Source organism: Arachis hypogaea, chromosome 20, assembly GCF_003086295.3.
Source record: "Arachis hypogaea cultivar Tifrunner chromosome 20, arahy.Tifrunner.gnm2.J5K5, whole genome shotgun sequence".
NCBI lineage: Eukaryota > Viridiplantae > Streptophyta > Magnoliopsida > Fabales > Fabaceae > Arachis > Arachis hypogaea.
Window position 1 is genome coordinate 8,396,743 of NC_092055.1, and position 14,544 is coordinate 8,411,286.

A 14,544-nucleotide genomic window follows, 5' to 3' on the forward strand; every position below is an offset into this window, starting at 1 on the left:
ATTAAAATATGATTAATATGAATGATAATTTATATTTAAATTATAAACCACAAATGTTAAACTAATATATATTTTTAATATTTATCTTATATTTAAATTAATACTTATCAACTTTTCTTTTTATATAAAAATATTAGCCTCTAATAGCGTTTGTTTTGAGGTATTAAGATAGAGATTGGGAGACTAAAATTCAGTATTATGTTTATTGGCTCAGAGATTAGTACTAAAATTTCTGTCTCTGTCTCCAAAATTTCAGTATTTCAGTACCTCCAAAAAGTGAAGACACAGGAGACTGAAATTTTTAGAGACGAAAACTGAAACTTTAATAACATTTTATACCTAAAAAACCTCATTTCAATTAATTAATTCTAATTTTACCCTTTGTACAAATTAAAATTAAAACTTTATCCTTGTTTCAATTTTTGTCTCCCACTTTACACTAAATAAAATAATGAAAATTATTTCAGTTTCTGTCTCTTAATCTCAATTTTTTAATTTCTGTCTCTCCACTAAACATTACCTAACATCCGCATTATAAACTAATATGAAAAAAAAATTATTTTATTGTCAAAATCAAAATATGTACGATACTAAAATAAGAGATTGATTAAATTGCAGTTGTACAAGATACCAAAAAATAATTGCAGCTGTACAGTGAAGACTATAGAAGCCATTTCCGCAACTTGTTCTAACACAATTAATTTATTATTACAATTGTTTCACCTTTAAAATGAAATCACGTTAACTCTTTGATTTAAAACGGAACCGAATTTATGAAACTAATACCTGTCATCTCCTACTTTCTTTCTGGGTATCACTAAGCACTATAAGTAACCATTTAAATCATATCATTATTATTGTTATTTATTTATTATTGTTTCTATTCCTCTTTTTTCTCACTTCCTCTCTTCTCCTTCGACATTTATTCATTCGTTCATTCATTCCTGTGTGATCTTTCTGTTCGCGTTGCATTCCAAGGTACAATTTTTGCAACTGCCCTCTCTTTCATTTCCCATGCTCTGCTAATTCCCTTAACTTTTTTTTTTTTTTTTTTTTACTTTTAACTTAATTCTTGCTTCTCTCTCCCCCCATTGCTTGCTTTTTATGCTGTTCTCGCTTCTGTGTTTTTTTTTTTTTTTTTTTTTTGTTATGTATATATATTTATTTATTTTTGTTATTCTTCATCTGGAATGGGCTTCCTCAAACCGAAATCTTGCTTCGATTCAATGTCTTTCCTTTTTATTTTTGAAAAATTCATAATAACATATCTGCATGTGAATAAATGGATTCATGTCAAATTCCTAGCTGAGATTTCCTGGGTTTCATGTATAGAGAGATAGAATAAGCTAAATGGATTTGAATACAGATCACATATGGGTCTTACTGAAAAGGGGGACAAAATGTGCTTTCGCTTCAGTTCAATTTCACTCACTGATTCACATATGCAGATTTTTTACCTTTACATCTGATTTTGATTTTCTCAGTGCTTTGTGCCTCAAGTTAGAGAAAGCAAGCTTTTTTCCTTAACAAAAAAACTTGCTTTTTAATAATGTGCTTTGGTAGAATTCTTTGTAAAGGGATCTTTTGCCAGGACTGGACTATAAAGATGTTCTATGCTCAAAAGATGTTTGTTTGTTTTGTCAACATTTTTTCTTTTCATTTTAGCAAGCTATCTAACTAAAATGGATTCATTTTTTTCTCTTTTATGACAGGGTGAAAATGGCTGATGCAAAAGCAGATGCACCCTTGGTGCCATCATCATCTAGGAACCTTCCTGATTTCAAGAAATCCGTTAGATTGAAGTATGTCAAGCTTGGTTACCATTACCTCATCTCCCATGGAATGTACCTATTCCTTTCCCCACTTGTGGTGCTGATTTCTGCACAGCTCTCCACTTTCTCCTTACAAGACCTCCATGATCTATGGCAGCATCTGCAATACAACTTGATTTCTGTTATTCTTTGCTCGACCCTCCTTGTGTTCTTGTCCACCCTTTACTTTTTGACTCGCCCTCAACCTGTGTACCTTGTTAATTTTGCCTGCTACAAGCCTGAAGAATCCCGGAAATGCACGAAGAGGGTATTTATGGAGCACTCCCGGTTGGCTGCCACCTTCACTGAGGAAAATCTTGCATTCCAGCAGAAGATCCTTGAGAGATCTGGCCTGGGAGAGAACACTTACCTTCCGGAAGCTGTTCTCAACATTCCTCCCAATCCTACGATGAAAGAAGCTAGAAAAGAAGCCGAGACTGTGATGTTTGGAGCCATTGATGAGCTATTCGCTAAGACCTCTGTAAATCCTAAAGACATTGGGATTCTAATTGTGAATTGCAGCCTGTTCAACCCAACTCCATCGCTTTCAGCAATGGTTGTCAATCACTACAAGCTTCGAGGGAACATAAGAAGCTACAACTTAGGTGGGATGGGATGCAGTGCAGGGCTAATCTCAATTGATCTTGCTAAAGATCTTCTCCAGGCCCATCCTAATTCCTATGCACTGATCATTAGCATGGAGAATATCACACTGAATTGGTATTTTGGAAATGATCGATCAAAGCTTGTTTCTAATTGCCTGTTTCGTATGGGAGGAGCTGCAGTTCTGCTGTCGAACAAAAGCTCCGACAGAAGACGATCCAAATACCAATTAGTCACCACTGTTCGCACTAACAAGGGTGCTGATGATAAGTGCTTCAGCTGTGTCACCCAAGAAGAAGATGAAGCAGGCAAGATTGGTGTTACTTTGTCAAAGGATCTGATGGCAGTTGCAGGGGACGCATTAAAAACCAATATCACTACATTGGGGCCTCTTGTACTTCCTATGTCCGAACAGCTTCTATTCTTTGCCACATTAGTTGGAAAGAAACTCCTGAAGATGAAGATCAAACCTTATATCCCTGATTTCAAGCTAGCTTTCGAACATTTCTGCATCCATGCTGGAGGTAGGGCTGTTTTGGATGAACTGGAGAAGAACCTGCAGCTATCTCCTTGGCATATGGAGCCATCGAGGATGACACTTTATCGATTTGGAAACACCTCTAGCAGTTCACTTTGGTATGAACTGGCATACACAGAGGCCAAAGGAAGGATTAGGAAGGGAGATAGAACATGGCAGATTGCATTTGGCTCAGGATTCAAGTGCAACAGTGCAGTATGGAAGGCTCTCAAGACCATCAACCCTGCTAAGGAGAAGAACCCTTGGATGGATGAGATACACAAATTTCCAGTGGAAGTTCCAAGGGTATCTGCCATCTGAAGGATGGAATTTTCAAATGTTGTGTATCACCATTAGGTGTTAGTTGTAAGTTAATTTTCCTTCTGATCTACTGTAAAACTTGTGTTTTCAAAGTCATGTTCAAATTTAGGAGTTCTATTTTGCTTTGGGGCATGTTAAATCTAATTGGTGCTTGAGCTTTGATTACTGTGACTTCTGACATCTGAGGACTATATCTGTGATGGGTCTAGACCGTGGCCCGTGGGGGTGAAATGCAATTCCAAACCATGGTTTCTCTTACAAGATTGGAATTAACGTTTTCAATGGTTGAGTTGCTGTTCTAAGTCGATGTGTTCTTTGTTAGCATCTTTACACGATTTATGAGTGTGTCTAAGGCAGTGGTATGCATTAACTTAGGTTGTGTTTGTTGCATTCCCATTTGTGGTATTCTCTTGTGTTGGTAGCGAAGCAATGCAAGCAAAATAGTAAATAAGCATCCAAAGACTCTGAAGATTGTGATATAGAGGGTCCCTCATTTATCCAAGGCTGTTATTGTGATTAGTGATGGCCGATGAGGTCTTTAGTATGTGAAATAATAAAACATAGCAAAACAAAACCAAAACTGCAAAGAATCAAAATTGATATAAGAGGGCACGCACAGCAGGATTGATATTTGATAACTATTCATTCTTGTTTCAGTAAAGCTATTAAAAGAAGAAAAAGAAAATGTAAACAAAGTTCCTTTAAGAGTAATTTAAAATACTAAAAATAAAGTTCTCTTCATAGAGAACAAACTCTTAAAATTTCAATATATTAAAACTTTTAATTCATTATACATTTAATTCTTTAATAAATATCCTTAATAGTTAATATACTTCCTTGTCAATGTATTCCTTGTTCTTACAGTTCGATATTCCGAGTTCTATCGTCTCAATTAAAGGCATGATAAATATTCTATTTCATTTCTCGGAGTTCTAAGGAGTTCTCACATAAAATAATACACACTGCATAAAAAGACCTACTCCAAACTCGTCTACCCAGAATCCGTTAACGTATACCCAAATCCGAATGACATTGGAGTTAACAGGAATATACTTGCTGCTTCTTGGAGAAAGTGTTCTTATCCTCATGCAGGAGGGGTGCAATCATGCAACCCGCAAATATATAAAACTAATGATTTTGTCTGAATAAACACAGTGCCGATAAGCTGCAATCTCTAGCAATCACGGGCATACTAGCGTGCAAGGAAAGGAATTAAAGTACAAGGCAAATTATTCATTACTTAACAGGCAGCACCACATGCAATGATGATCAAATAGCAAATTCCAATATTGAAGTAAAATGACATTATATCCTTGACTAAGATTAGTACCATGCTAAGTAGAGAAACAGAATATCAAGTACACTGATAATAGACAGATACTTAAAACATAAATAGCAGGCCCTACTGTCTAGAAAGAGCACCCTAACAAATCCACAATTAACAGAGACAGAAAATTTCCACTTTCCATCAAACAAGCTATTAATAATCCATCAGCATTCAGCAATCTATTCCTTGGAAGATTTGTTGATAAGAGACTTGTGAATATGGGGAATTACACCTCCTCCAGCAATTGTTCCTTTAATCAGGGTATCAAGCTCCTCATCACCACGAATTGCAAGCTGCAAATGCCTTGGGGTAATACGTTTAACCTTGAGATCCTTGCTAGCATTCCCGGCAAGCTCCAAAACCTCAGCAGTTAGATACTCCAAGATAGCAGCAGAGTATACAGCAGCTGTGGCCCCAACTCTACCATGAGCTGTAGTCCTTGACTTCAAAAGACGGTGGATACGGCCAACTGGGAACTGCAGATCACATTACAGAATATCACATAATAACAAGAACATGTAGCAGATGCCACTTGCCTGAGGCAAACTTGGCTGACACAGTTCAATGGGAAAAAAACACAAGAGAACATGCTAAGTAAACTCAACAAGGTTATGAAGTTCAATGAATATTCATAGCTTATCTCCAACATGGTCCATACCCTAGAACAGAAAGGACAAATTCTAAAAAGAAAGAAAAGTAAATACATAGGAATTCAATTTTACTCGATATATAAGCTACCGCAGTCAACTATCAATCGGTTAAATTGAGCATTCCGTTAATGCCAATCATTTAAATTTATAAACGATAACAGAATAAGGTAAATACAAATTGATTGGTTTCTCAATCAAGTGATCAACACAATAAAAAATTTTGACTGGGTTAAATTGCAGCAATCTAAAGCCAGTGAGGTAAACTGCACAATGCACATCAAGTAATGCGAAAGCAGTTTCTATCGTAATCAACACATAGTAGTATATTCACATTTAAAGTATATGTCCAGACACACTCTAAATGCCAATTACACACTAAACACACAATAAATGTCTCAAACAAAATTATCACAGTAAGTAGCTTCACAGGAAGAATTTTCAAAGCGCATAGAGTGTCCACAATCAGACAAGAAGCAAATATGTACCATTACCGCATGACAAGTTAACAAAGTCAAAGGGAGCGTGCTATGCTAAGTTTGCAGATCGCAAGCATGCCATCAATTTGCGAAGAATACAAAGTCCCAAACACAACAGAAGACATTTTGCACCAAAGCCATTCCGTTCTATCAAAACCTTCAAGTTAATAACATCTACTTTACGGCAACATAATTGAAATGGTTACAACGGCAAGAACGACGCAATGCTCGATCAGAAAAAGCGAGCGGAAAAGGAATTGAAGAGAAGGTGGGATCTGAAATACCTGAAGGCCGGCACGAGAGGAGCGAGAGATTGGTTTCTTCTTGTCCTTGTCTTTGCTGGCGGCGGCGGCGGCGGAGGTTTTCCCTGTTATCAAACCCTTGGCTCCCTTCCCCGACATCTTTTTCCCGCCAAAACGAGCTCGCAGAAGAATCGCACAAAGAGAGAAAGAGAGAGAAGGCGAATGCGGTCTCAGACTCCAAACCCAAAGGGATTTGATTTCCGGATCAGGATCTTAATCCCCCGACTCTCGCTTCTCTCAATACCAACCCCTTTTTTATTCATCACTCCTCCTTCTGCCCTTCTACTTCTCTTTAATTACATCTTTGCCCCCGTCCCTCTTACTTAACCATACTGTTATCTCCTCAAATTACGCTTCTATCCTTGTAGTCCACAATGGTGTGCCGTTGCAGTTGTTAAAGGTTGCTCGGTAGCTCGTTTGTGACGCTTAAACTTTACCTTTTTATTCTTTTTCTTTTGCTTTTGTGCTTTTTTTAAATTAATTATTACATGTTTAAGTACAGTTTTTTCTCATCTTCTAACTCTTCTATAAACACATTGAGGATAAATTGTCACAAATCACAATGACCGTTTGTGAGAAGACCGATTTTATGTTTTTGCGCTTGCAACGAGATGGTAACTGGTAAGGAGTGCGTCAACACTCGTTGCACCCTCAGTACCTGAGTCCTCAGTGAGACTGCGTGCATGTGTGTCTTTTCTTTTCTTTTTTTTCCCCCTCTTTCCAAAAGTCCTCAGTTTGCTTACCACAATTAGTTAAAAAAGAATCAATTCATTTAATATGATGATTGAGATCATTACTATAATAAGGCAGGGTAAATGTCACAATATTCTATCATATGATACTCAGCTATCGAACCACTAAAACCTAAATATCATTTATTAATTGTCTATAAGCTTTTCTGAGTTTCCTATACTTAATCTAAGCAGATGAAATAAGAAATAAAATAACAAAACTCCATAATTTGTAAAACTAATCCAAACACAAATAGACTAAACTCTAAAGTCACTTCAATGGTCATGATTTTTGAACAAGTATACCACGTCCATTCCTATATCCCCAAAACTCCCAAAATAGAGTTGAAACGAAAGCAACCATAAAGCTTCTAGAACAAGATCGTTCAGTTCAGTAAATGTCCAATACAATCTAAAAATTTACAAAATGTAGTTTACTATCAGCTATATAAAGTAGGTCTCTTGATATAAGAAAACCGACACTCTGCCAAACAAAATGTGCTTATTATTAGAGCATTACTCCTCCCCTGCCTCTTCCTTCTCTTTGGATTTCCCCTCATCTGCAATATGAAATCCCTCAATCTTGCGTGAAACCTCATCCGCAGTTACCTTCACCTTCTCAATTGATCCATTTGCAGGTAAAGCCTCCGAGTCTTCCTGAGTCAATGGACCTGTCTGCCATATTCTGATGGTTCCGTCCTCAGATCCTGAGGCATATGATTCTCCTCCGGGAGAGAAACGGACACAGTGGACAGGACCATGGTGGCCCTTGTTGCATGCTGCGATTCAAATAGATCATCAAAAGATTTATATACATAACACAAGAAGGTAAAGAAAACTAATGGTCAGTAACTCACCAATCTCACTGCCTGTATGGAAATCAAACACACGAACCCACATGTCTTCTCCTCCAGCAGCAAACTTGTTCCCATACTTTGGCTCCAAGGATGCAGATTCCACCGTACAAGGCATGTCATAGCTCTTTACTAATCCATAGCTGAAAAACAAAGGTAACATCATGTACCCATTACACATATTTTCATGAAAAGATGTCAACAACACCTGAACTTACTAATTAGCATCCCAGAACTTCACACTAGAACCATCAGCAGTTGTAATATAACGGCCATCCTGACTCACTTCTGCACTTGTAACAGATGACTTGGTTTCAAGTGTCTGTACTATTTTACCACTTCTTACATCCCATAGCCTGTCAAATCAGCTAGATTCAGTGCAAAATACAGAAGTGTTGCTAGATTTATAAGTTAAAACAAGAAAACGAAAAATAAAAATAAAAATAAAAATAAAACCAAGTCTTCAAAATCAAATGGGTGGTAAATGGGCATGTACCTGACTCCACCCATATCAGTACAAGAACTCAATATTGTCTGGTCACTATGAAGCCATGCAACAGTTCTCACTGAACCAGGAGATTTATCAACTTCCCTGGGTGGTGCATCAGGTCGATTCAAATCATAAATTCGGAGAATTTTCTCAACTCCTCCAGTGAGCAAAAGGTGTGTATCCTGATCCAAAGTATACAAATAATACATCAATGCTTATGAAAACAAAGCACTTAAAGGCAAGACCCAGATCTTGAACACTTGATGATATCCCTGATGATATCCCCAAATTCAAATTATCTATAATATTAAGTAAAGGCATTCAGGAAAAGAATTTTAACTACACACACAACCTATTTCGACATGACAAGATTGGATTTGACAAAAATCACCGTAGAATATCCATTTGAAATTTGGAAAAGTAGATCTTTGAAACTAGGAATGGAAGTAATGATACCATCCGGCTAAATATAATATTGGTATTTAGATTTAATAAACTATTGTGTGTTGATGCTTCAAAAATCATTATCCAATCTCCCCTTTTTATGATTCATTTATGTCCATTTAGTTTTATCATTTTGTAAATTGTAACCAGTGCATCATTTCTCCTTATACAGAAAAGTATATCAACGTAAACAGTAATCAATATGAAAATAATGACATCACCAAGCCTACCTCAGAAAAAGCACATGCTCGAACAATATGTTTATGCTCAAAAGAATGCAACTCATCTCCTGTTAATGCATCCCAGACTTTCCTGCACGAGGAACAAAGATGATATGTAAATGTTTAATAAATCCGCAACAATCTCTACAACATAGTGTAAAGCCAGAAACTGTTGGGTCTAAATCCCACTGCAAATAGCAAGCAACGATAAAAAAATAAAAGAAAAAGCACAAATGCTTTGACTCACACATATAACTAAAAGACAAGATATAATAATTATTCGCCTATATACAATCATTAACTTGCCAAGACAAGAACAAGAAATCTAGCAGCTAGCACAATGATTAACATAACTGTCTCAATCTATGATCAAGTTTCTAAGGTAATAAATAGCTAACAACTTATGAAAAACAAATACTCCCTCCGTTTCATAATAACTGTCACTTTCACTTTTTTGGTTCACTGAAAAACTAATGTATGTAGACTTTGGCATTGACTAAATATATTAATTTTTCAATGAACCAAAAAAGTGAAAGTGACAGTTATTATGAAACGGAAGGAGTGTAACATTTTGTCACGTAAACACCTTGGACTAGCGTCTCTACTGGATCTCATATGACACATCAACTATATACATTTGTGGGTTCAATTTTCTATCTTCATAAAGCTCAACTATACGAGTGAAATCCAGTATCAACTAGCATATTTAGAATTTGAAAAGATAAAACGAACCCAACATTGGCTTTTCAAATCTTAAACAATGATAAAGTTGGTAACATTTATATATATGATATTACGAATTAATAAATCTTTATTTCTTTCAATCTTCAATTTCATTCATATGTATGTTATGTATATGTTTGTGTCTGTGCGTCATAACACAGTGTGCACTGGCAAGAAGGCGAATGCAGAAAAGGGGAACAATCAGTCCCTTTTTGTTCGACTAAATAGGATGTAACTAATGTGCACTGAATCAACTTTAACAATCAGTCCCTTTTTGTTCATGCAGGTTGAGCTTAAAAGAAACCATCTATCTAGGCACACCAAAATGTAAACGAGCAGTGACTAAGCTTAATAACGAACAAGCTTAACAATAACATACGTTGAAAAATCAGCAGAAGCAGTAGCAGCACGCAACGCATTAGTATCCAAGCAGCAACTCCACACCGCACCTTTGTGCCCTTCAAATGTTCCAATCCAATCCCCAGTCTCTCCATTCCTGAGCATAGGACTAGAATCTGAAAAACACAGGCAAAGCACACATATCATCACATCATCATCATCATCCATACACGACAAAATCAACATTGACAATATATAATTAATAATATCAACACACACTCCAAAAAAAAGGTAGAGAAAACAGGAAACACAACAATCCGTTCATTCAGCTACACTAATACGGATTTCACAAGTCAGATCCATAAATTACAACTTAATTTACACACACGAGATCATTTCTAAACAATTTACGATAAATCATTGAATACAATGAATTTAACGGGAAGGTGATGGTGGAAGAGAGTGAGAGAGAGAGTGTACCCTTGCTTGCACTGATGAGAAAGAATCCATCGGGAGTTACAGGACTGTAGAAGAGATCAACCACCGGGCGAGAGTGACCATGGCAAACAAGAGGAACCGCAACCTTTTTCTTATCCATTCTCCCAAAAACGATTTAATATATCACTACCTGAACCCTACTCTGTGACGAAGATCCAAACACACCAATAAAAAATAAAATCCACGCGGTTCTGGCCGCGCCTCTTTTTTTCCTTTTGGTTTAACTCCAATTGCAACAATAGAATATTAGATTATAGAAACCCTAAATCTACGATTCGAAAAGGAAGGGGGCAATCAGTGTAGAACAATTAATTCCAACGAAAGCGCTATATATTGATCAAGGAAGTGAAGTAATTCTGGTGTATTATGAATTCAGTGAGAGTATATTAAACTGATAGCATAACATTGGACACAGCCGCCTCATAAGAATTCCGAACCCTGTGAGCTGAGAAAAGATGGAAACAGAGAAACTTTGGATCCAAAAAGGAAGAAAGCAAAACCGAATTGTAACGAAATTATGATAAACAAATTGATAGTAAATACAATCTATGAAAATTAATTTTAAAAAAATAAAAAGATAAGGAGAGGGGAGCGGAAGCGGAAGAGTGCAGGCAGGGTTTGTCCAGGAAGGCAGTAGGCACGAGGCGAGGGAGAAATGGGTGCGGATCTGCCTTCTTGTAGTGCTTCGAGAACGGGGAATGGATGAAGAGGATCAATGAAATGTGGACCCCACCGCCTCCCCAAGACACAAGGAGTTCGTTCATTGAAGACCTAAGCTAATTAGCTAACATAATAAGGGTAAAACCGTAAAAGTAAAACATTTGCTTGGGATTAGCAAGCTAAATCAGAACCTTTTTTTTTTATTGGGCAACCAAACTCAAAAGTGGTTGAATCAATTCGGTCAAATTAAATGGGAGAGTGGATGCTCTCCAATAAAAAAAAATTGAATAATATCAATTGTTTAATTTTATTTTTTGTTATTTTTTTATATTTATTTTTTATTACATTTATAAGATTAATAATAAAAAATTATACTTTATTCTTTTAAATGTTAAAAAATTGAAGAAAATCTATTTCTAATCAATTGGTGTTCAATATACACAATAATATCTTTTCTATCTTCAGTAATTTATTGTCGGACGAATAACTTTTTAATAAAATTTAAATTCACGCTATGAATTAATTATTAGATTGTTGAAGAGAATATGATAAAAACCAAAAAACATACACATGAAAATGAATTTTTTACATGTTAAACATAAAATCTAATAGATATTTTGTAGTCAACTATTTAAGAGAGATTCAATTTAATTAAACATGTTTTTTTGGTTTGTAATATGTTTTTGGTAGTACATTTTAAACAATTTCCTTTTTATACTGGACTCAAAATATATAACTTTTATTTTAGGTCTGGACTCAATATAACTTGAACTTGCCAACAAAAAGGTTCCTGTTCAGATTTATAATTTAACCAGGCCAATCTAAAACCTAAAATTTTATGCTTATAGGAATTAATTATTTTCTGTGATAACTTAAATTTTTCTCTTGTGCTAATCCTAAAGGGCCATCTTGATTTAAATAATACGCTCATAGATAGATCTTATATCTTCAAGGTCCAATTTATCAATGGGTTAGGCCCAACTAAATTGTGTGTAACCTATTACTTGTAAAACTTCATTGATATTCATCAATTTGGGTTGATCGAGTTATCAGCTCATTCGTCCATTTAAATAAGTGTCGAAAATTTGAATCCTACTTTATATGTGTAGCAATCCATTAACTAACGACAGAATTTTAAATGAAGCTTAGATTAAAAAATAAATTTCGATCAATGTTATAGGATTACTTGTAGATTTACGGCTAAGAATATGAGTATTAAATTGGTCTCGTACATTTGGGTCTAATTCTATTTTAATCCCTAAAATTTAAAATATCCTATTTGAATAAAAAAAACTTTCAATTAGCTTCATTGTAATTTGTTGTGAAATCAAAGTTAAATAATTGATGAAATGTCCTACATGGCCCTTTAAAGGATTTGTGGTTAAATAAACATGTAAACTCTTTTTCTTTTTGTCAAACACGAAACAAAAAATAAAGCCATAAACCTTATCGATCTTCATTCATCATTCACAATTCAAAGGTAGAGAAGTGACATTGGTGGTCGCTTGTTCTCAGAATCCAGCTGGGTAGTTAGTTTAAAACTCTTCAACGCTTGAAGAACGACTTCTCAAGTATTCATCGATAAAATCTTGACTATCCGTTTGGTTCCCATCTTATTGCATTATGCTATGTGATGCTGTTGTGTGTATGATTGTTACTTTTGATAGTTGAATATTCATATTTTTTTGTTTTGGGGTTTTTTATCTTTTGAGTTTTTTTTTTTATTTTGCCCTAGTGTGAGTGAGTGTGTGTTTCGATTGTTGATGATCAACATGGGAGTTTTATAAAGAGTTAATATTTATCTGACAGGTTGTTGATATAATGAGTTATTTTAGTCTCAAAATACACCATAGTGGGAGAAATATGTGGGAGCGGACTCATAATGATGATGTGCTACCATCATCTTTTAGGAAATCAATAGGGAGACCTAAGTTGAGCAGGAACAAGGCTGATGATGAGACAAGGAACACTGGACCACTTGCAAAATTATCCAAGGAAGGACAACAACAAAATTGCTCCTACTGTTTTGCACTTAGTCACAACGAAAGAACCTGCCCTAAAAAGCGCAAGGTGGATGCCTTGGGAAAAAAAAGTTTGTATGAATTGATGATTTCGAACTATATTTTACTAATTATTTGTATGAATTGATTCATTAATATTTTCTTGACATTTCTATTTTATGTTATTGGTTGTAGAGTGTAGACTTAGGCAGCTCAAGCATCCAAGAAGAGTGATGGCACAACTAGAATTGCAAACCCTAATAAAATAATAGCAAAGTCAGGAACTAGAACAAAGCCAAAAAGGAAGAACCATGCACTAGATGTAGGGACCCAATAATCACATACCTTATCCAAGAGACCTAAGCACATTAATGACAACAATCAATCCCAATCATCGATAATAATTCACCATAGTTTATCCAAAAGACCTTGAAGTATATGGCCAAATACCATCTAGGCCTGGAAAGCATTATGATGATTTATCTTTCTTTGTTACAAAATTTTATAAAGGCTTATCAACACTTTCTTCAAAATGATTTTGAATATTCTCTAAACTCATCTCTCACAATTCTACAATAATTTAAGAACCAAAATTATTTTTTCATAATTTAATTTTTTGAGCAAAACAGAACAAAAAAAAGCATAAAGACAAAACAGAACCAAAGAAAATTGTTATATAATACTAGTATACTACCAAAAATAAATTGTTATATAATACTAGTATACTACCAAATATAAACATGCCTCTGTTACGACTTAGCAGATGTGAATGAAAAGTTTAGCGAAACAAATAGTTTCTTATTATAAATGCTAAAAAACACATTAATAATCAATCCACTTTTCTTTCTTCTTGTCTTTCTTCTGTGTCTTTCTAATCTTATCATAGCAGCCAGTAAGAAATTCTAAAAGAAGTCTCTAACAATACCAAATTCCAGAAGCACAAAACAAAATAAAACAAAACCAACGAGATGCACAGAACAAGAAGTCTAGAACCAAATAGAAGTACAAAAGTGACAAAACAAATCAGAAGCAAAAAGAAGCACAGAGGCCAGAGAAAAATAGAAATACAGAACCAGAAATTGATTGATGGAAAAATAAACATTCTCTCTTACTTGAAATGGAGGACGCAGAAGAGCACGACAGAAGAGTACGGGAGTAGCAACGATGAGCACGGTGAAAGTGGTGACCAGAGAGGCGGCAAACACGACAACGAGACCTGGAGCAACGACAACAACAAAATGGTGACTAGAGAAGCGACGAACACAGCAACGAGCACGGGAGCAGCGATGACGAGCACGATAGAAGTGGCGACCAGAGTGGCGGTGAACGGCAGCAAACAACGACGACAAACACCCATGGTGGTGACGATTGGAGGTGGCGGCAGACCGGCAATGAGCAGAGGGTGAGTGGATGTAGAGCTAGAGACGGGTTGGAAGTAGAGGTGAAAAGTTAGGTTTTTTACTTACCAAAACAATGCATCTTTTGTCAAAGTAAAAGTGTAAAACTGAAGTGAACTTTTCAAAACACTATTGGGCCGTGCTCGGGTTGTGTTTGGGCGGTTTTTTTGGACAGGACAC

The 14,544-nt window shown here is 35.6% G+C and overlaps 3 protein-coding genes across 3 annotated transcripts; 1 reads left to right on the top strand and 2 right to left on the bottom strand.

Annotated features, from left to right (window-relative positions):
• The first annotated feature begins 566 nt into the window (after positions 1–566).
• LOC112782269 (3-ketoacyl-CoA synthase 11) lies at positions 567–3,417 on the top strand. The gene is made up of 2 exons (XM_025824613.3): positions 567–978; positions 1,713–3,417. Exon 2 carries the CDS (start codon positions 1,720–1,722, stop codon positions 3,250–3,252), a length of 1,533 nt encoding a protein of 510 aa, XP_025680398.1. The 5' UTR covers positions 567–978; positions 1,713–1,719; the 3' UTR covers positions 3,253–3,417.
• Positions 3,418–4,509: 1,092 nt separating this feature from the next.
• On the bottom strand, positions 4,510–6,464 carry LOC112783676 (probable histone H2A variant 3). Its single transcript, XM_025826717.3, has 2 exons — positions 5,990–6,464; positions 4,510–5,055 (listed from the first exon to the last, which is right to left on the bottom strand). The coding sequence occupies exons 1-2, from the start codon at positions 6,104–6,106 to the stop codon at positions 4,759–4,761; spliced, it is 414 nt and encodes a 137-aa protein (XP_025682502.1). The 5' UTR covers positions 6,107–6,464; the 3' UTR covers positions 4,510–4,758.
• Positions 6,465–6,946: 482 nt separating this feature from the next.
• Positions 6,947–11,282, bottom strand: LOC112783675 (uncharacterized). Its single transcript, XM_025826716.2, has 7 exons — positions 10,290–11,282; positions 9,850–9,985; positions 8,757–8,838; positions 8,089–8,264; positions 7,811–7,948; positions 7,596–7,735; positions 6,947–7,517 (listed from the first exon to the last, which is right to left on the bottom strand). Exons 1-7 carry the CDS (start codon positions 10,405–10,407, stop codon positions 7,255–7,257), a joined length of 1,053 nt encoding a protein of 350 aa, XP_025682501.1. The 5' UTR covers positions 10,408–11,282; the 3' UTR covers positions 6,947–7,254.
• Between the last annotated feature and the right edge of the window lie 3,262 nt (positions 11,283–14,544).

Bases quoted from the DNA above. Each gene is read 5' to 3' on its own strand.
- LOC112783675 (XM_025826716.2), bottom strand. From the start codon at position 10,407: ATGGATAAGAAAAAGGTTGCGGTTCCTCTTGTTTGCCATGGTCACTCT. The intron at 9,986-10,289 runs GTACACTCTCTC...TGTGTTTTTCAG, and splicing joins TCTCATCAGTGCAAGCAAGG to ATTCTAGTCCTATGCTCAGG. The intron at 7,736-7,810 runs GTAAGTTCAGGT...TTTGTTTTTCAG, and splicing joins AAGTTCTGGGATGCTAATTA to CTATGGATTAGTAAAGAGCT.
- LOC112782269 (XM_025824613.3), top strand. From the start codon at position 1,720: ATGGCTGATGCAAAAGCAGATGCACCCTTGGTGCCATCATCATCTAGG.
- LOC112783676 (XM_025826717.3), bottom strand. From the start codon at position 6,106: ATGTCGGGGAAGGGAGCCAAGGGTTTGATAACAGGGAAAACCTCCGCC. The intron at 5,056-5,989 runs GTATTTCAGATC...TGTGATCTGCAG, and splicing joins CCTCTCGTGCCGGCCTTCAG to TTCCCAGTTGGCCGTATCCA.